Source organism: Etheostoma cragini, chromosome 1, assembly GCF_013103735.1.
Source record: "Etheostoma cragini isolate CJK2018 chromosome 1, CSU_Ecrag_1.0, whole genome shotgun sequence".
NCBI classification, from domain to species: Eukaryota; Metazoa; Chordata; class Actinopteri; order Perciformes; family Percidae; genus Etheostoma; species Etheostoma cragini.
This window is the reverse complement of record NC_048407.1, coordinates 15,450,714-15,473,189: the sequence shown is the minus strand read 5'-3', so window position 1 is coordinate 15,473,189 and position 22,476 is coordinate 15,450,714. Positions and strand designations below refer to the sequence as shown.

Genomic DNA, 22,476 nt, shown 5'->3' with positions numbered 1-22,476 from the left:
GCATATCAAGTCCAAGTGAGATGAGAATGCAAACTAGACTCAAGGACTGCAAACACACAAGATATTGAATGAATAGTACCAGATGTTTAACAGTAAGGTCTGCAATTCTTAGACACACCATCACTTTCCACTTTTTCTTTGTCAACTTCTATCAGAAAGTAATTTCTATACTTTTTCTGACTCTTTAAAGACTTTACAGTGCAGTTGAGAGTTCACATGAACCATGTTAGAAGCCATGCTGATTAATTAGCTCTCTTAAAAGCATTCCCTGCTTCAGAAAGCCTGTACTCAATAGCATGAGTATAATAATAATAATAATACTTATGACAGCAGGGTTTCTATGTCTGAGGCCACCTATCTGATTTTATTGAAAGAAAAATAACAGTCCATATTAATATGTCCACATATTAAAGCAAAAATGAGGTTGCTTGTCAATGCCTTCTGAAATGCTGATAAGGACTATTTTTAAACAAATCAAATAAATCAAATAAAAATTACTACTGACAATAAGATAATGTGTGTTTTTTTTCAACACAGTTGTTAATTAATTGTCAGTTAATCATGTGTGATGGGAGAATATCCATCTAGCTAATAAAAGGTTGCCAAAATCTATAGAGAACAAGGTATTTTATTCCTTAGTAAGTTATCTTTTCCAGTGGTCTGAAACTGTTCAGGCTGGATGATTTCAGCTTACAGGCGGATTCGGATGAAGAGCTGATCCACACATTAATAGTGCATTTCTGTGTGTTTGTGTGAATATAATATACTGTAGCCAATATCAATGTATAGTTCTTTTCATCCAAACATTTGTACTGTTTAAACTAAAATAGCCAATAAATGTTATACTGTGTATGTAGGCTGTTATAGATAAATATGTGTGTAAAATACAACAGATAAAAATGTATGACCCCTCTACATTCATAGATAGATAGATAGATAGATAGATAGATAGATAGTGAGATATTGATCCAACAAAATGGGAAATTGTTACAGCAGCAAAATATCACAATAGCACAACATAAATATAAATGAAATACTAGGCTACAATATATATACAGTACATACAGTACATACATACATACATTAAATAATAGCATAACAAACAAGAACAACTATTTGAATATATACACAAGTTGGGAATACAAATACGTGCAACTTCTTAACTAGTAATGATAAATATGTATGTAGATAATCCTATTGTGCAAATTGCACTGAGTGCAGTATTGTGACGTCTCAGAGTCTTATCTAGCACCCAGTAATGAAGTGTTAAAAAGATGTAATGCCTGTGGTAGAGAGGATTGTTTTGTAGCGGTCAGTATTACAAAAAGCTGTCGGAGCCTCTTAGAGAAGGTATTCCACTGTTGGACCAGTGTAGGGAGGGTGGTCGGGGTTATCCATGACAGATTTGTCCAGTTTGCTCAGTGACCTCCTCTCCACCACAGCTTATAATGTGTCCTGTTTGCAGCAAGTAAAGAACCAGCCTTCCTGGGCAGTTTGTTCAGTCTGTTCGTGTTGCTGGATCTGATGCTGCTGCCCCAGCAGATGGCGGAGGAGAACAGAGCGCTGGCAACCACACAGTGGTAGAACATCTCCAACATTCTGCTGCACAAGTTGAAAGATCTCAGCTTCCTCAGGAAATAGAGTCTGCTGATAATCTTCTTGTAAACAGCGGTGCTGTTGATTTTCCAGTTCAGCTTGCTGTCGATGTTGACACCCAGGTATCTATACTCCTCCACCATGTCCATGTCTCTTCCTAGGATGCAAAGGGGCTGCGGAGCCGTTCTCTTCCTCCTGAAGTCAATCACCATCTCGCTGGTCTTATCCACATTCAGCAGCAGGTGATTCTAACCAGACCACTCCACAAAGTCATCTACCAGTGCACTGTACTCTCCCTCCTGTCCATCCCTTATACACCCAACAACTGCAGAGTCATCAGAAAAAGTTAATTTGACCGAGCTGCACTGGAAGTCTGTGGTGTATACGGTGAACAGAAAATGAGACAGCACAGTCCCCTGTGGAGCCCCCGTACCACTTACCACCACATCAGGAAGAACAGAGTCCAGGCAGACAAACAGGGGTTTAGCAGTCAGTGATCCAGGAGACTATGGATGCACCAACACCCGTCACCCGCAGCTTCTCACCTAGTAGCGGTGGCTGGATGGTGTTGAATGCACTGGAGAAATCAAAATATGTGATTCTCACAGTGCTGCCGCAGGTGCAAATGAGCTCGCTGCAGAAGATAGATGCCCTCATCCTCCACTCCAAGACAAGGCTGGTAGGCAAACTGTAGAGGGTCCAGAGAAGAACTCACCTGCGGCCTCAGGTAGGCCACGACCAGCCTCTCCAGCACTTTCATCACATGGGATTTGAGAGCAACTGGGCGGTAGTCCTTAAGGCCAGATGGAGTCAACTTCTTGGGACAGGGACAAGGCAGGACGTCTTCCACAGCAGCGGCACCCTTGCAGGCTCAGGCTCAGGTTGAAGAGATGCTGGAGAACACCAGACAGCTGTCTGGCGCAGGTCTTCATGACCCTGGGGCTTATCACATTTTGCCACATTGTGAACTGAATTCAAAGTAAATATAGAAGTTGTCATAAACACAAGGGTGCAGAAACTGGGAATTGGGAAAGAGCTTTGCTCTATTGGTTTTTCTCTTTTAGGAGAGTGGTGCCCCAAATTTGTTCTTTTTAATATTGGACAACTGTTGCTGATAGAATGCCTATACTCTGCTTTGGCTAAGATAAATTTTATATAAACTGATTAACTGACCATTTACGCTACAGGTAACACCATTAAATAAAAGTACTTGTTAGGAAAAGCTCTGCTCAATGGTAGAAAAACTGTAATAGTCACAAACAGGATTTTATAACTGTGCAAAAAATTTCAGTCACGGGAGCTACTATTTAATCTTTTTACCTAAAAAGTATAAACATGGCATCCCCGTACCAGGAATATGTGCTTATTTGATCAGCCTACTCAGCCTTATGGTGTTGCATTGCAAAAAAAAATGCAGCACAACCCTGAGAGGGCCTCGTCTAAATCCGCCCAGTCTTCTTTCTTGTCCAAATTAAATTACACCAATCTGTTATTGTCCATATGTTTTAAAATATCTATAACAACCCCCCATTTTGTTGTGAAAATGTTACTTTTAACTTTTAATTAAAGTTTTTTTAAATGTTATTTGTAAAGCTCAGTGATGTTGGAACAAATTCTGAAAGGCTTTTGAATACTGTGTTTCAAATACGCAAAAGTGATTGGGAGAAAACAAACTGATAAATTATTTTGCAAATCAGTGAATTATGTAACTGATACAAGGCTTACAAGTAGCACAACAAAGCTCTTCCCTTTGAGAATCAGTTAGATCCAGTGATTGAGTTTAATCAGGCTTGAGTGTTCTCAAGATGTTGCTACAATTAATTTTTGCTTAATTACATCTCTGCAACCCAAACAAAACCGTGAAATAACTTACAGCGAGGAACAACTCATTGAACACAAGATCTGGATAGTTACATAAAAAACAGACAAGGTTCACTATTTACCCTGCTGAACAGGAACACTATCTTTTTTTTATTTTGTCTGCATGTGCTGGAGGCAATGCTGGCACAGACCATGAGGATTTGGCTAACAACACCTATGCAAAAGGACAAATGTTAACTGTCAATGCAGGTTTTGAGGGCTCTTCTTTTCACAGAAACTGCTTTCTGAACACTACTGAAGGCAGCAATCACACCTCAACCCATCAATTCTGGACATGGTTTTAAATTGGCTGCATTCAAACTCAACATGTAAAATAAATTTAAAAGAATGGCATCAAAATCTTGATGCCTGGATTACATCTGTGATCTGGTTATCAGTGTCTGCAAATTTTGTCTTGAATCAATGAAGATGGATTTGGTGCCCTTAAAATGCTCCGTGGACTAAGAGATCTGTATGGTTGCTGCTACAATGATTACTTACAAGTTACAAAAAGCAATCTCTCAGTATTTCAAGTAAAATTATTTTAAAACAAGTTTTGGGAGATTCTTGTTCATTCTTATTACTCATATTTTCACACCGAACTAACACATGCACTTATGACAGCTAAAAGCCAGAATCCAGTGTTGCATTTTACTGTGTTTAATTAACAAAAACAATACCTCAGAGATTTTATCTGGTAATTATGTCTGAGGGACTAATTAGCATATTTTGTTTGTTAATATTTAGGTGGGGCACTTTTGTATTTCTAACTGTAATTGATGAAGAGTGTCAAACATGGGTAAAATAGTTAGCTTTGTTTGCGTTGTCGAGCTCTATATGAAGCATCAGGCTGGTCGGAAATTTCAGTGATTTTGTACAGCTGCATGGAAAATTATGCCAACAATGTTATCATATTCATGCTAAAATTTGTGTTTTATAGCTGGATAATTGTCAGGACTCTAGTGAGAGTATTTTTTTAGATGGTTGCTGAATCTGTGAGGGTGTGAACTGATTTCACTCATGGTAAAATTTCATTAGCACCCCAGGTCTAAAAAACTGAAAAAAGTAAACTACCATGTTCATTACCATAATTTAGGTTGCTAGCATGCTATTTGCTAATGAGCATTAAAGTGGAGCAAACGATGATGAGAATGTCATTTGTTTTGAAGGTATTTGTTCATATACTAAAGTATTGGACCATGGACGTGAATGTGTACTTTTCATGGCAATCCAAAATCACAAAATGTAAATAGATAAGTGAAAACTTTGACCTGCTAGAGCAGGTCAGCAGCTCAACAGCTATGAATTGCCATGACATTTAACTGAGACATTATACTTGGGTGAACCCTGAATTTACATCTAGCGCCACCAAAGTCTAATGTCTCTGTAAAAATGTAATGAAAATCCATAGCTCTTGAGATATTTCAGTCTGGATCAAAGTGGTGGATGCACTTACCAACCAACCAACCAACCAGCAAAGCTGTGAGCAGGCCCATGAGCCACTAATCGTGCCATAAACCTTTGAACCCCAAAAATGGCTCTTGCAACATGTGGCAATCTGACAATGGGTTTTAGACATTAAATTGTTTTCAGACAAACTTACTGAGAGGTCGAATCATGAAAGGCTTAATAAACAATCTCTATTTTGTTCCGTAAAGGAACTAGAGTAACAAATATGTGACAGGAATTGTGCATCTGTTGTATGTGTCATCTTAAAGTAGTCCATGTCTCAAAATACCAGTTGGTCAAACTGGGAGGAGCAGCAGGACATATCTTCCAGTAGTGCATTGTGTAATATTGTATATAAACTGTCTAAAATCAATGTTTATTTTGTGAAGGGGCTTTCTCCTTGTGATAACCTACAGAGAATTGTCACACAGCTTTCCTCCCGCTCTATGAAGTGTTTTAGCACCTTTCAGCTGTTTTCTGGCCGTAACGTGACCTTTTGGTTTACTCACCACTCTCATCAACCTCCTCCCAGACAGCAGGCCAGACCTGGAATTGTGTCTGCTAAAAACCGCTCCAAATGAATGATAATGTTGCTTCGTAACTGCTGGATGTGTAAACAAGCAACGGCTTGCTAAGAAGTTGACCATATCAACCTAAAATGGGATTCTATGTTAATGTTGTGTACATAGCTTTTTTTTCTGCTTTTAGTTATTGAAGGTTAAAGTAACCAATTTGTGCAAAGTTAAATATACAGTTGCGCATCATAGATATTCATCCAAATATCCTGAAGCTAATGATAATAATGAAGTAAAATCTCAACGTCCCTGATTGATGAGGACTTATTCGTGATTCTACAAGGGATCAATCAGGGAATCACTGACTATTGATTGGTTATTAAAACAGGGAAAACAAAACAATGAGTATGTAAGGACAGGAGGATTATATTTTCTTTTATTAAAATATACAGTTAGCAGATAAGGGGATGAAAAGAAAAAAAAGATCAGTGAAAGTTATTGGGTGAAATGTGTTAAACAGAGGGTTAATTACACTCACTAAAGTACTTGATTTCAAAAAAGTTATTAACGATTACATAATCTCAGCTGATCTGACGGTCAAGATCTGTTTCATAGTTATAGTAAATCATGTGCAACAGATAAACAATTTCTTGGTGTTCTACCTCATTACCTTATTATTCAAACCGCAGGTAAACATTCACAGAACTAAAAAGACGTTCAAAGAAGAACATTTAAGATGCAGACGGCAAAAAACACACACAGAGAGAAAGACATCCACAATAAATGTCAACGGGGCAGATCAGGCGCTCTTAAATGGTTATGATATAGATTTATGTGTTCTGACATCCCACAGATGGTGTGAATTAGTGAGGGAGAGTGTGCCAGCACGAGGTCAAGAGAGATGACCTGGCCTTCAGCCTGCCACTTGGGAAACCAAAGCAACAGACATGTGAAGTTCCTGGTGCTGCTGCTGCAGTGCAACAACCCAGAGTCTGCTGCAGCAGCTGTTATTGAAGCTAGAGAAGAGAAAGTGCTCCCATAAACTGCCCTAATCTCATCATCCTGAGAGATAAACAGCACTGAAAGGAGCCACAGCATCACAAACTTGCAAAAAAAGCAGGTTGGGTAATAGAAAAGCTACATTGATTTTGACAAAGAGCAGAGAAAGTTTTAAATATAAAGACACGCAAACCGGACCAAATGGGTTTCTAAATGTGTAATGATTGATTTTTGTGCATTGCCTCTAGATGATTTTGCATTTGAGACTAGTTTTCTATTAACTGATACTTACTGGTAGTATGGTTATATTATTCAAAAGGTAAAGAGTGAGGGGCTTCAGCTTTGCGAGTATTGATTTCTCTTCGAGGCAGCAGTTTCTGTGCACCTTGAAGAACACGCTGAAAGCTAACGACAGATACTTAATGTTCTATGAACTAACAAGACGCATAGAGAATTAGCAGATTGCCTGAGGAGACATTTGCCACGTTTGACAGTATGAGGGATGGAAATATAGACTTAAAGTGGAGCAAGAGTTGCAAAAAAAGAAAGATTGTACAATCCACATACAGTAAATCTGTAAAGACAACTCGAAGGCCTCACCTGATTGATGTGTTTCAGTTTGTCAATGATCTGATTTATTACAGGGTCTGCTCCCTTCACTTTCACTTCAGGGTTGGCACTCTGAGCCTTGATCCCGTTGCCGACCACACGGAGAGTGTAGCTGTGAACGAGGCACAAAAGACAGAGGGTTCTGTAAGTATTTTCACATACCCATAAGTCATGTTAAAGAATAACATGAAAAATACTAGTGATGGAAAGTAACTCAGTACATTTACTAAAGAGTATTTTGCTTTATACTTCTACTCTTCAAATATTATTCTTAATATTAATATTTATTATTGTGTGTACTTTTCCTCTAAATGTATTTTAGTACTTTTTATTTTAGTATGCTTTTAAAAGGAAGGATTTTTCATTTTAGAAGAGTATTTTTACATTTTATTATGAGGTACTTCTTCCACCAATGTGAAATACCCCGGCGACATGTTGGGAAAGGCAAATTTGACACTGAATGAATTACAATCTATTATCTCTTCTTCTCTTGCAGAGCAATAGTATGAGAGGATCACCATTCTAAACTAACACAAAGGTGATGGCATAATTCATCTGTAGGCATAACCTGTGGTTAAAGTGGGATTTGTGATTTGGGCGAAACATGATGTACCATATGAGCAGCCATGTGCCTCTGCTGCGGGGCTGCACAAAAAAACCATACATGTACTGCATACAGTAAAACACTATATAGCTACCACACTGAGTACAGTTTACTCAACTGTTCATTTATGATTTGTGCCTTAATGTTTCAATATGCAGCTTTCTAAGGCAGTCCATTGTTGTTATAGCTTGGTAATAGGCTTCAGTTCCCCTCAAGGACTCCTCACTCTTTAGTTTGAATACAATCTGTCAGCGGCAATGAATTTGACCATGGGGCCGGTGATTGAGCACAATTCATTCACATCTCAATCTCCAGCATATCATTTAATCAAACTAGTAGATCAAGGTAAAGTCACTCATTGCTGAAAGACCTGCTGAGCTGTGTGTGTGTGTGTGTGTGTGTGTGTGTGTGTGTGTGCGCCCAGACCTCCGAGCTGCCAGCCTGATGTCTCTTTGAGTTTAAAAGAATTATTATTAAAGGTGCCATGCCACATGTATTTTATTACTCTGTGGTAATGTCTGACGTTCTACCATTGACTCGGTAATTTTTTCTTGGTTAACTTGTTTCAAGCCATTCTAGTGTGGTATAGAAAGCCGTATAGAAAGAAGAGTCAGTTTGATTTGTGCCAGTTCTCAGTGATATTAAACGAGTTAAGCTGCTTGACTCTGACTTGCCAACAGCAAGCCAATGAGAGCCTCGCTATCAGCTTCCTTTACCCAGTTCAACTGGGCAAGCTCATGAATAGTAATGAGCTCATGCAAGATGACATCAGACTGACCAGCTTTTGTAATTGGTCTTATTTCTCCGCTTCTTTCTTTTCAGTAGCTAGAGCTGACAGAGGAGGTAGCAGTCCATCTTCATATTCACGACATAACAGAAACACATATGGACCTATTACCATATTGCAAAAAATGCAAGTAAAAATGGTTTTGTGTGGCAGCTTTAAACATTAAAAAAATGTGGATTAAATAACTGGTGGGTGATTTTGTAGCAGCTAACAAAAATTTGTGGCTTCAAGCAATACAAGATCAGAATGATGTATTAATTATGAATAAATTAAGTGCAGCAAGCATGGGTGTCTAATTTATTTAAAGGAAAAGTCGGGTGGCAGGTCAAATGTCTGGGTCCTTGAGATGTAATTTTGATGTTCATTTCCTGCAAATCAAAACTCTTAAATTTAATGAGTTTTAGATAAATACGGCAGCAATTCATTGTCCTTTTTTTTAACTTTTCATCAGTAGTTAATGTGTTATCGCTACTATTTTTCTTATTAGGCTATTTTTCTGTTTTATGTGTGGCCTAGCTACGTTTTTTGCTGTGGCTTCTGTCTTTCTTTTGACAGACGTGTCAAATGAAATATTACTGAAACATTTGACATCTGTCTACAGTAACTGGGCTATGGTTATTTAAAGCAGAGATGGTATGGCAGTATTCTTAAAAAAAAACATTTTTTGGCATATTTATACAAAGGTCTCGATAATATAAAAAAAGGAAGAAAAATATAGATAGAAAATCTTTCTCGGGCGGACGGTTCCCGTGCACGGGACGTAAACTCGCCGTTTTTCGAAAGGGCTGACTTCTTTCCTAAATTGTAAGCATTAAACCGTCATAAACACGCTCATGCCATACATCATTTGAAAGCTTAGAGTCTCCTGATTCCATCGAGCCCACACACGAAGCAATAAGGTGACTCACAACAGTGATAATCATGTTCTGAAGTAAAGAAACACAGAAAGATTTGAGTCTAATCGAGTGTGTGTTTCCTACCTGTCTCCTCGTGTCTTTAATCACAGCGGTGAAAGATCGCCCAAAACCTTAGTTTCCTACATCGGAAACACCCTAAGGTATTAGAATATCCAAGCCTTGTAATTCATAATTATCTGGTCCCCTCACAATCTTATAGTTTCAGCCCAAGTTTTGACGTAGAGAAATCTAGAGAGTGCATCATTTATTGGTTTCTATCGTGTGTATCTTTTTCCGTGAACACGGTACAGCAAAACCAAAGACACCGTTACATTCTCTGGCTTGTGTAGTTTGCAATGAACGTTGTTCCCAGCCAATAGGATCAGTGTATCTCAAGATACCCCCAAGCTAAGCAAGTGAAATCTCACACTCCCCATTGGGCCCACGTGGGAAAGATTGACAGTGGAGCCCACAAATTAGGAGATAAGGTCATAAAACTGGCATCCCTGTGTAGCCAATAAGAAGACGAGTTGATTGATACCAAACATGGCCAACAAAAACTATTCCTTTGGTCTCTTACAGCTGTCTGAAGGCAGAAATATGGACGTCTGATGGCATTTCAACATTTCATGAAATTATGATGACATATTTCTATAAATCTATGTATGTACTTCTTTCAGACATATCTGTGAGTGATGTGGATGTGTTTTTGTATTTCAGAAGTTTTGTATTTAGCACTTTTTGGGCTTTTTTAGAAATTAGAAATAAGACAAACGCACAGACACATCTGTAAAAATACATTCATACAATTTATAAGTCATTTTTTCTGGATTTTTTCTGTTCTAAGTTGAGACATGAGGCTAGGGTACTATTTTAGTATATAGCCCCTATAATATGCTTACAGTAGTGCTTTTTATTAATTTTTCAGATGATTTACTTGGACGGAAATAGAAATTCTGTGTTCTAACCTCTGTAGCCTGTGTGTCAGTAAGGCCTAGTGTCACAATGCCACTAGAAACAACAAGTTGAGAGTGTTAACTTCCCAATGAACTCAGGGTCATCCCAGAGGGCCATAGCATGTGGAAACAGCAGCACTTTTTTAAGGGTAAAAATTTAGGCGAGAAAAACATATATTTTCAAGTGTTACTGAACAGGTTTAAGACATTCCAGATTCTTGTGGGCTTCATTTGGACTAAAATTTGCTCCGCCAGTCAAGGACTGGACATTGGTGCTGGGATTTGATGCTGGCTGAATTTGAGTTGCTACAGCCGCTAGTTTGTGGTGTGTAAGAGACAATGTCTTTCTCAACCAAATAGCGACACAATTTCGACTGCAACCACTACACCAATACTGTCACATAGAGTCTGGAGATGTTCCTGGGAGTTTGGAGAGGAAAATGAATCACCACACTTTAAAGTTACATTAAGTAACTAGCTTTGCTCTGTTGAAAGTTCTGGGTCTGTTGGTTTAAATGGGTTTTGGCTTTGCTTGGTTGAATTTTATCAATTTGTTTTATTGTATCACATTTGTAATGTTTAATGTAAATGTAATATGTGCAAGCGCAATTAATATTGAGACTCTTGCACTCGCTTTTGCAGGTTTGGCCATTTTAACATCCTGGCGAAGTAACTGCATAAAAACGTTGGCACTTTTATATGTTGTCCCTTGCATATAAATAAATAAATCAAATACTATGACCAGAACCTTTTAAATTGAAGCCTCATACTGTATATTGCATATACTAAACATGAGACCAGCCTTTGATCTAAAAACATGCTGGTGGGTTGACCTTTCTTCAATCAAAATTGAATAATAATAATCATCTCTCAAATTAGAGTTATATAAAAAGCATTTTGGATATAAGAGATTTTAGAATAACCAGGTTACTGCAGTGCATGTCAACAACGTCTTAGATTTTCTGCCATAACACGGTTTCTCTGAATAATTTGGCTTCTTATGCGCATTGACCATGATGTAAGTGTGAAAGTGAAGGCCCTGTTTGCCTGCTGCGGTAGGCGCCTGCGGCTTGAGTCGAATGTGTTGGGACTAAACTACACTTGAACCGTGTATACTGGAGCTATGATCCTACTGCCTACAGCTCTGGTTAATCCCTGGACACACCTGCTGAGATGGAAATTGTATGTGCGAGAACTGGAAAGAAGATAGTCCTGGTTGGGTCTGACGCTACTTTAAATTGCTATGGGTATACCTGAAAGGAAGGTTACTCGGTTCACATGAACGTGTAGCCTTTAAAGAAACACGCCACCGTTTTTGGAAATAGGGTTATTCACCGTCTCCCCTACGCTGAGCTAAGCTAGCAGCGGCGCTGCTGGACCAAGACAACGCATGCACTGAGACAAAATAAGTTTGCCAACCTTTCTACATCTAGACGAGACAGTGAATAAACCTATTTCAAAAAACAGTGGCATGTTCCTTTAATAATCTCATAGGTTGCTTATAGTTATCATGGGATGCCATCCTATGTAACTAGTAGCAAAAAATCTACCTCTCCATGACCTTTACTACAGTGTTTTTCCTCCTTTCTGTACAGTGTGATTAATGGCAGATTTAGGAGATTACAACAGAGCCATCTGTTCCCAGTTAAACCCAAGTCACAAATCTGTATTAAAAAAAACTGTCCGTTATTACCAAAAGCTGTTTTTTGTATGAACCACAGACATGCATGAATTAGGTGCCGTTAAATGTGGAAGAACGTATACAATATGACTTACACACACACACACACACACACACACACAAAAACAAACCCACACCCACACCCCCTCTTGCATTTGGAAAGCAATCTATTTCATTATGCCACTGGGATCCATAACCTGAAACACATACAATCTCTTGTAACATGCTGAAGGGCTGGCAATGCAACACAAAGACTTGCTGGGAATTTCTACCCCAGGAAGAAAAAGGTGTTCTCCTTAAAAAGGTATCATATATAAAAAACAAACAAAAAAAACAATCATAGTAATCACATATTCGTCAAGGTGAGTAAAAAGTCCACTGTAGCATCAAGCACAACCTACAAGAGGATATCAAGGAGCTGAGTGATTGCCTGTGTCTCTGTGGACCAGCAGCAGGATGCTATAATCCATATCCTTCCCCCCCAAAGGGATGCTTGGTTTGCAACTCATCTCTGCTCATACCGCTGTTCAGCTCTAGATTGAAAATTTCAATCATTTTGTTCTTGGCCCTTATCTCTATCGCAACCATTTTGTCTTTAAGTGCAAAACCTTCACGTCTGGAAGAAAGAAATTTGAGGCCTCTTTTGCCTTATTCCTTGACTTCAGGACAGAGCTAGATTGGTAAGTCAAAGTAATTTAATGTGATCATAGCACAGAAGGAGCAGGGTTCTTCCTTAATCCGGTGTACTGTAACACTGTCGTGGATTTGATGCTTTCCATTGCTGATTTTTGTCTTCGTGTTTTATCTTATCTGTATACCCTTTGATTATGGCTGTGATGAGCAACGGTTGTAAATTTGATATGAATTTGATCGTCGCACAACGCACTTCAACTTAAAGAAAACACGTACAAATGGACAAAACAATCAAATGAACAATTTGACAACACATATGCAGCATAACAAAAATGCACAGCAAATATAGAACACACAACAAAACAGAAATGCTATTTGCACAGAAGTTACAAAATTAAGTTTCCAGGGGACACGCCTGAGTTGTTGCTATGGTTGTTTCTCAAGGAACAATAAAAGAATATGTTAGCCTGTGTACTGTACACACTTGCTAATAGGTGTAAATCAGATACCTGTAATAATACCGGAATCAGGTTAAAAATAAAACAAACTCAAACCTGCCATTTTATTTTGTTGTTGGCCACTTAAGGGCAGCTGAAACAAGCTGTGAACACAACATTGACCTATCATCATCATCATACTGCATGGTGAACTTGTCATCAAACAGTTGCTTGCATCCAGCAGGTACAAAGCAATATTAGCATTTATTTGCATCCACCTGATGAATGTAATATTAATATTCACTCTCTTTTAGCTGTTTTTGGCTTCTACCAAATCCTGAGGGAGTTTCTGAATGAGCCATTATGTTCTCCAGATATGTTTATCTACTGTTTCTGTCTCTGTGCTGAGGAGGTTGTGTTTAGTATTTTTGTTTTATTTTTTTAAGAGCTTTCTCATTGAAAACAACTTACTCTTTTAGCCTAAAACGACGCTATCAGAACGGTGAGAGGGAAACAAAACATAAACATTGAGCTGAACCTTGCTATAAAGCACTGTAAAGCAAAAAGGAGCTGCAGATTCTCTTTTGGTTTATCACTATGATTGCTTATTCAGTTTTTATTTGCTTAATCTAAAAGCAAAACTTACTAAGATGCTGTAATAGATCAGCTTGTTTGAGTTTCTCGAAGCAGTTTACCGATGGCTGCTGAACGTTCACAACATCATTTAACATCCAGGTCACAGAATGCTCATGCTGCTCTAGATCTGTGATTATGCTTCGGCTGCCTTTGAGGTATCAATCATGAGCTTCCGATGAGCATGCTTGTCAATTATTGGCAGTCACATAAACTGTCTTTCAATTGTGAGTTCACAAGTATAATTATTATGGTGATAAATTAACAGACTCAGTTTTTTCATCAGTTTTCTCCCTCACATGTGAAGCTGGCCATTTAAAAACGTAAACCATCAATAAGGAAAGAGCTAACTGTGTTCATTCAAATTTTCCTTTAAAATCAAAGTTCAACATTTTTTTACACAGCAGTGTAAAATGAACAAAAAATTAGTTGGCTGTCTATCTGCATAAAGTTATTTTTCCTAACCTTCATCAAAATGTTATGCAAAGAGGAGTTAAGCGGCTCGGGGGATGAAGGAGGTAAACCATGCACAGGGTTAATGGTTGGCTGAGTGAGAAGCAAAGCAGGCCTGCGGTTAGTAGGCTAGAAGGCAATACCTCCCTTCCAGTTGTGACTGAGGAAACAAAAGTCCCTGGCTCATTGCCGAGCAAAGAGAGGATCTGGGAGAGCCCGCCACTTCAAAGCAGCCTGTTCACTTAAGCTCAAAAGAATAGAAAATACTTCAGGCAAGACAATGGAACATATGCAGTTTAATGTGTAAAATCAACGAGAGGGCCATGCTTAAAACAAACATCTGTTTGGTAGAATAACCCAGAGTTAATACTGTTGTGAACATGTTAACTCTGCAACACTGTAATTAAATAATGCATTATTCCCATGCCTCGTGCAGTAAATAACTATGTTTATCTTCCGCAATATGTACACTATAGTAAGTCAAGAGTTTGTTTGAGGAATGCCATTTTTATTTGAGCACAAATTCATGATTCAGATAAATTAATTGACTGACTAGCTATTGCAAACAGGTTGTAATAAGGTATTTTCATAAAGGATTACTTTATTACAAGGTTTGTCAGCATGTGTATGTATAGTAGAACTGTGTACCTTTACTGAGAGCTGTGACAAAGAGGATAATACAACAGCAGTCAACACTGCCTCTGGCAGAGATTTAGCTCCAAACATCACTATTGCCATGTTTGTTCCAATTACTTGGAAGCCCTGAGCCTTGAAGTTGTATTGACTTGTGCCAGGAGTGCACTATGGAATTAGCCAGACAGAGCTGTTTGAGCAAGGTGGCAGCGGTAATTAATATGGTCGGGTGGTTGGTCGGTGGGTAATGGGCATTTTGTGTCAAGAATCGGTACTTGCACTGTCATAATGCGATGTTGGGACATGCTCTTATGAGGAGACAGATTAATTACAGATTCAGAAAAACAAATTTCGGCAGCACTGAGAAACATGAAATACAGAATGTTTAAGTGCACTTTTAAAGGCAGGGTTGGGAACATTTTCCAACTTACAATTTTGAATGACTTATGAGCTCTGAAAAAGGAGCTAAAAAAATCTATCATCTGTATCTGTTGTAATCATATAAAAAATGCCGACCAATCACTGCCTCGCGGGCCGTAGGAAAGAACCAATGAAATGCCGTCTAGTCCTGCTGTGCATACTCTACCCCTCCTGTTTACAAGCTTGAGCTCAAAGCACATCATTGCCACCAGAGTTAATGACAGTCAACTGGAGAATGGAGGAGAAAACTCAGCAAAAGTTGCAATTGCTGTGGCTCCTTGCAACTAAAAAGGCAAAAAAAAGAAAGACGCTGAAGCTTAAAGAAGTAACTTAAAAGGCTGCAAATACAGAGCAGCTATTAAGCAATGGCGACAGGTGACTGCAATCAAGCCAGCCGTAGCTTGGCTCTCTGTGGTCAAATCAGCCAACGCTAAGGGGCAGGGAGAGGGGTTAGACAAAGCACCGACGAGATGCTACTTTAAAATATTGCTAGCTTTTCAACCTTTCAACCTTTCAAACTCTGCCTTTAATGACAATGAAGCACACACCATTTTCAGGAAATGATGGGAGGAAAGATTGTAAACGGCAAAACAAAGTGGCAATCCCCTCGTTAAAAACACTATGTCCCCATCATGTGTTGGCGTTAACAGGTGGTGAAAGTCATGATGAATATGAATGATCATATGAAGGTCAATGACATTTAAAATGGGAAAAAACAAAGCTAAGGTCCATCAGCAATTGAATTAAAAGCTTCATTTTTTTTTCTTATTGACGACACTTGTTGTTGCTATAACCTCCAGGTGCAGCAGCCACACCTTGATAGCCATTAGCCACATCTAATATAAATGTACACATCCCGAGCAAACTGTATATAAACAACATTTTGAACACATTTACATAAACAAGTGCCAGCGTATTGCGCTGCACCTCTTAACACTGGTGCCCGAAATTACATCTACTTCACATTCACAGAAATCCATTATTAGGGTTGTAAAAAGTGTGTTATATTGTACCGATAATTCCCCTCCGAAGCTAAGTGGCTGTGTGTGCATATAAGCTACTGCATCATGCACGCTGTTAGTGCCAAATAGATATCAGAAGTCCTCAAATGGCAAAGGAACTTTTAAAACACCTCTTAAATATTTAAGTTTTATGGTAGGTAATAAGGACAAATCGGAAAGTTGGCTATCCAGGACGTACAATGGCCTCATAAAAGCAGATGGTCACCGAAAGACGGGATTTTTAAAAGGTGTTAATGCCTCATAAGGACAATAATGTTCAGAATAAAACAGATGTGGTAAGAGCAGGGCCGACATTAAAAGACACATCACAGCTTTTATGATATCAGTGATCAACATGGCCACATTGAAAATAATCGTCTGCTGTATTTGTCTTCACAATGCATAAATGCTGTATCTTTTCTATCTGAGTGAATTTTTTTTTACGGCAGAACACAAACAAATATTCCTCAGAATTACATGTACTGACTTCTTGCTTGTAATCCAATGCAGATTTTCAAAATTATCACTGATGAAAAAAAAAATGAAGAGGCTTAAGTTGTCTTTGACATCTTCATCCAATGTCCACATTTTAACACCTGCTTCACGGAGATGCAGGAGCGAGATATTTGAGGACAACACCCTTATTACCAGGCTTTCAAACAGCAGAGGCAAGATGTCAGCTTTAAAGTAAACACTTGAGCAATGATTGGACTTCCTCTCAGGGTGGTACCGTTTCATAACAAGTCTATCCAGCCTAGCAGTGGAGCCAAAGAGCACAAATAGATTGTAATAAGGCTTGAAGAAACATGCTGCACCACTCTTGTGTTGGGATATGTAAGCAGAATATTAACATGTAATTTTTCAATGTTATGTTCAGCAGCGCTGCACCTCTCACTGTGTGTAAATAAAAAGTACTTTACTTTCAAAGATATAAGCAGGAGGAAGAATACAATTCCCGTGGTAATCTTAAAATACATAAAAGGTGATCACTAATAGATCTTTACCCATCGTTCATTAGCATGAAAACCACAAAATGGCGGATTGTTATTATTTTTAACAATCTTTTAAAGCAATTACCTAATAGTTATTTGTAGCTGTGTGTTAAGGACAATGGTGGAAGTACTACCCACTATAGATGATTCATGCACTATGTTGCATGAATATAGTGTTTAAACTTTACAGACACGAACACATAAAATATTAATTTTTTTTTAAGATTTAAATATATTTTTATATATTTTTTATAATATATATATTCTGTATATAAAGAAGTATATATATATATATATATATATATATATATATATATATATATATTTAGGACAGGTGTTTGCCAAAGGGGGCTACCAGAGGCCACAAAACGGTTGCCAATTGTCTCAATCTGGTTGCCAAGGGCAACCGTTACTGTCGAGCCCTGCCACAGCTGGCAGAAACAAGAAGCCACATCTGCTGTTTCTCCTGCGCAAACACTGAGATCCAACACGCTGTCACTACACCTCAGAGAACACTGTGGATCCGCAGCAGTAAACAACACATTGGCAAAAGGGACCGAAATACCAACAGTCTAATCACCCCTGTGAAATGGTTATTTATATTTGCTCTCAGCCCCATTCTTCTTTTCACAGTGCAACAGCAGCTGAATGGGTCAGAGAAAAAAAAAACTGCTGCTAATGGGGAAGAAGCTCATAAACCGCCTGCAGGCACTTGAAAGCTTCAAGGTGAGTGACAGCTGCAAAACACCATTCAGAGTGATTTGAGTTTTATTCTGGGCTACTTCAAATGAAGCAGTCTGTGCATCACCAATGACGGTCACTATTGGACGGCAAACTAGTGCAGAGATCCAGACTCCTTGGAAATAGTGGGTGTGATACTGTACATCAAAAAGTATTAACAGTGGTGTATGGATTGTATGAAGTTCTCCAAACCATGCGATGATATTTAGCATATGTAGGCTTCCGGGTGTGCAGTCATACCATCTAATACGACCCGTTGGAGCGTTGTCCGTGGTCATAGCTAAACCAGAGAACGCAACAGTTGTGGTTTTAAACACAGTCATGGTTTTAGGCACGAAAAATATGGGTTAGGTTAAGAAAAAGGCTGTGGTTTGGGTTCAAATTTGGGCGCCTGGGTTGCTCACCTGGTAGAACAGGCACCCATGTACAGCGACTCAGTCCTCAACACAGCGAGGACTAAGATCAGTTTAAGTTAGTTGTACCTGTAAATAAATGAACTGGAAACTGATGGTGGTTATCTGGCTACACTAAACACAAAGTGAATAGTGGTGCTGAGAGTAAAAGAGATAAAATATAGCAGGGTTGTTTAACATTTTCCCTCGATGTCATATCACCAATCTTTCTTGAGAGACAGTAAAACTGCTCGGTCTAAGTCAATTTTATAGTCGACTGATCACATGCTGTAGCGTCTCTTCCTTCATCCTCTGATAGGCTTATCTGTGTTTATGTTTCCACACAGTCTCTCCCCACACTCGTCTCTGTATGGCCAATCACAGGAAAATAATACAACAGCAAAACCGCACCCCTTAACGCTGGTACGGCTTTTAAGATGACTGCTGCACTCCCAACTCCCCCCAGGTCCATCACAATTAAGCCTCTCTCTCAATTTCTCTTTGTATGATGCTAAATCAGTCAATGTGTTTTCCCCTCAGATATGGCTCACTGTTTAACATGCTTCTGTAATTAAGGAAATACTCAACCAACACCCGCTTTATGACGATGTGCTCAAAGCTGCACTGCATTCTACAAGAAAAAGCTGTGAACACCACATTTATTCACTTGGGATAGATGAGATATGCTGAGCAGTAAACAAACAAGAGCACTGTAGTTGGAAAAGAATTTAAAAAATGTAAAATGTTGGCTTTTGCAGCTAATTTATTAGAAATAACAAAACATTCAAGGAGCAGCCAGTGGCCCGTGTCGTTTTGGATGACATGTTCACATTCATTTTACAAATCAAGATAAAGTTAGATGTTCATTCATTTTAGGAGCACAAATTTGGCTGATCCTTGTTATCGCAAACTATAATATTTGATATGGAATATATTTAAATAGCATTTTTATAGTCTTAATGGACTACTCAAAGTACTTTTACAGTGTACAGGAAGCATTCACAATTGATACACTATTGCCAAGGCTGCAGTACAAGGTGGCACCTGCTCGTCAGATAAACAGTCACACACATTCACACACCGATAGCCAGCATCAGGAGTATTTTGGGGTTCAGTCTCTTGCCCAAAAACACTTCAACATGGGACTGAAGGGCCAGAGATCAGACCACTAACCTTCCGATTGGTAGGCCGCTCTACCACCTGAGCCCATTATGTTTCCTTGTTAACTACAGCGCTGCGGAAGTGGGTCTGGCTAGTCCACATAGCATTACAGGATGGGCATTTCTTTAAACCAGTCATAATTGTGTTGGGCGGCACTTAGCTCCAGACAAAGCCATGATGCCGCTGCAAAAAAGGAAAGGAACTTGTTTTGGTGTTGTTTTAGTTGTTTTAGTCATGCAAAAGAAAACTCAGATTGGACAGATAGTCTAGCATGCTGTCTGGATTGACCTTTCAGAGATCTGAAGAGCATTTAACCATAGTTCTCATAAATCAACCAAAATTTAAAATTCCAACACAATGAAAGCAGAAGGTAAAGAACATGGGGGCAAAAAGAGCCTGATCCGGCGGAAATTCCAGCAGCACTGGAGCAATCCCGTAAGTGAAGCATTGTGGATATTAACTATGAGGCACTTAACAATAGCTGCTGTTTATGACCTTCAAAAATTCAACATGTTCATTAGTACCATTTCATACCCTTAGCGTGGATTGTGTGCCATTGGTTTGATGGGTTAATTTATTTGAGGATTTTTTTTTTTTTATCATCAACAAGTCCAAGGGTCAGCTATGAAGTTTTGTGGTTATCATCTGTCCTGTTACTGTGCTTTAACAATATGCCATCACCGCTGAGCACAGCGATTAAAATTCAGTCCTTTAAATAATTCACCGATGCCACAGTGTTCTTTTACAACAATGTCTCATCAGTATAATTTAAGTGTCAAAACAATGCTTTGACTGTTATTTCACTTTAGAGGGCAAAATCATCAGCGTGAGAGTCAGTTATTGCTTGTTCTACATGCCTGATCTGAAGCATACATTGAATTATAACAGTATCTAACAATCTGACACTTCTATGCTGCTGCTTGTGTCCAACTGTGGATCCCAAATTATTTCAAGATTAAGTGTTATTAATCAAATCTGTTTCATGGTGTTGTTTCCTTCAACCTGCCTCATCTACATGTTCTTGTCTAATTAGCAGTTTCCTACCTCCAATACCTTCCAGTCCAGGCATTAATAATCAAAACATGTCTGTAGAGGAGTAACAGACACATCATCATGTCAAGTCCAGTTTTGGTTTGTATAGCCTAAAGTGAGAAGTTGTCACCACTTTTTAATATTTCCAATATTGAAATGGTAAAATTATACTTAATAAAACTTTAATTAAAGTTGTGTTACTGTTATTAGCGCCGCCCATGATGATTCTGATTGGTTTAAAGAAATGCCATTAAACCAGAGCCCGTTTTTCTTCCGTCCCCAAATGCTATGTGGAGTGGATTCCTTCAGGAGCTCTCAAGGAGGGTCTGGCATTTCTTTAAACCAATCACAATCATCTTGGTCGGCGTTAATCGCCATACGGAGCAATGGTGCAGCTGCAAAATAGCCTCAGGAAGGAATTTCTTTTGGGGGAACATGTGTACGTTCAAAAAGTTGTTTTAGTCGTGCAACAGAAGACTCAGATTTGGCAGCTAGTCTAGCTAGCTGTCTGGATTGACCCTGCAGAGATCTGAAGAGCAGTAGTAAAATCAACCTTCATAAATCAACCACATTTTAGATTGCCAACAAAAAAAAAGCTGAAGATGAACCTGACCAATCCCGGAAGTGGAACGTTGTGTATATAGACTTTAGCAGTACTAATAATTAGTAAGCCTCATAATTGTATTGTTTGTTAACACTTAAAGCTTGATTTTGACTATCAATTTACCATTCATTAGTGATGGTTGTTTTTATGTCCCGGAAATTTACCTCAGGGCTTTACAATCAAGAACACACAACAATCTCAATCTTTAGACCCTGATTTTGCAAAAGTAAACATTACATTTCAAGTAAATCCCCAGGAGGGAAACTAGTTTATTCACCCGTGCATAATGACAAATAACAAAAGAGACAGAGACGGCAATTAATGAAGCTCAGACGCCATCTAGCAGTGCATTCAATACAATCAATGAAAAAATAATATGAGTCTGAAAAAGCCTTTAACAGAGTAAAATACAGAGAAACTTCAGGAAGGAGTTAGCAAACGATTCACCCAGCTTGGACTTGGTATAGATGTGTTCTAATGAAAATTCATCTTATTTTAGAAGACAAAAAACCAACCCCCCCGTGCAATTCTGTAAAACGTCAGAGTGACGAATGGAGCATGCAGCAATATTTGGGTTTGCTCCTTTTGACTGAAGCAGGTTTCCAGGCTATGTGGTGAGCAGCAGCGCTAATCTTCACAACCTCTTCACATTTCTTCAGCTTGTGTCAACAGCACTGTGAGTCAGTTAGCCATTCATATGCTGCTACAGATGGTCTCATCCCTCTTCTTCAGCGCGGCTGCTGACATGATTCATGGGGCCCTGTGTCTTGATTTAGGGTCCCTTTCATATTTCTTCTTGCCCACAGCAGAGATGCATTTCTACCCTGAGGCAATGACCCTGCTCTGCCTGGCTGAGAGCAGAAAAAGAGCTCTGCTGGGCAAGACTCAACACACACACACACACACACACCGTACACACACACACACACACACCGTACACACACACACACACACACACACACACACACACACACACACACACACACACACAAAATACAGCGGGGATCGAGTTTGGGCACCCAAGGTAAAAATTTGTATTAATATGTATAAAGAAGCCAAGAAAAGAAAAATGGGGTTTGCAAAAATTCGGGCACCCTGCAGAGTTTCTAGCATGCACCGCCCCCTTTGGAAAGCTGAGACCTGACAGTGTCATGGATTGTTCTCAGTCATCGTCTGGAAAGACCAGGTGATGTCAATCTTAAGTTTTTAAAAGCCCAGACTCATCTGACCTTGCTTCAACAATCAGCATCATGGCTTCTTCTAAGCCGTTGTCTAGAAATCTGAAACTGAAAATAGTTGACGCTCACAATACAGGAGAAGGCTAAAAGACGATAGCAAAGGGTTTTCAGATGCCAATATCCTCTGTTCGGAATGTAATTAAGAAATGTCAGT

At 38.9% G+C, this 22,476-nt stretch overlaps 1 protein-coding gene across 1 annotated transcript in view; it reads right to left on the bottom strand.

Annotated features, from left to right (window-relative positions):
- The window catches only part of gpc5a (glypican 5a), a 125,106-nt gene that overhangs the window by 56,973 nt on the left and 45,657 nt on the right, over positions 1–22,476 (bottom strand). The window contains exon 7 of the mRNA XM_034882123.1: positions 7,020–7,140. Within this exon, the coding sequence (XP_034738014.1) occupies positions 7,020–7,140 (121 nt within the window). The remainder of the gene's footprint in view (positions 1–7,019; positions 7,141–22,476) is intronic.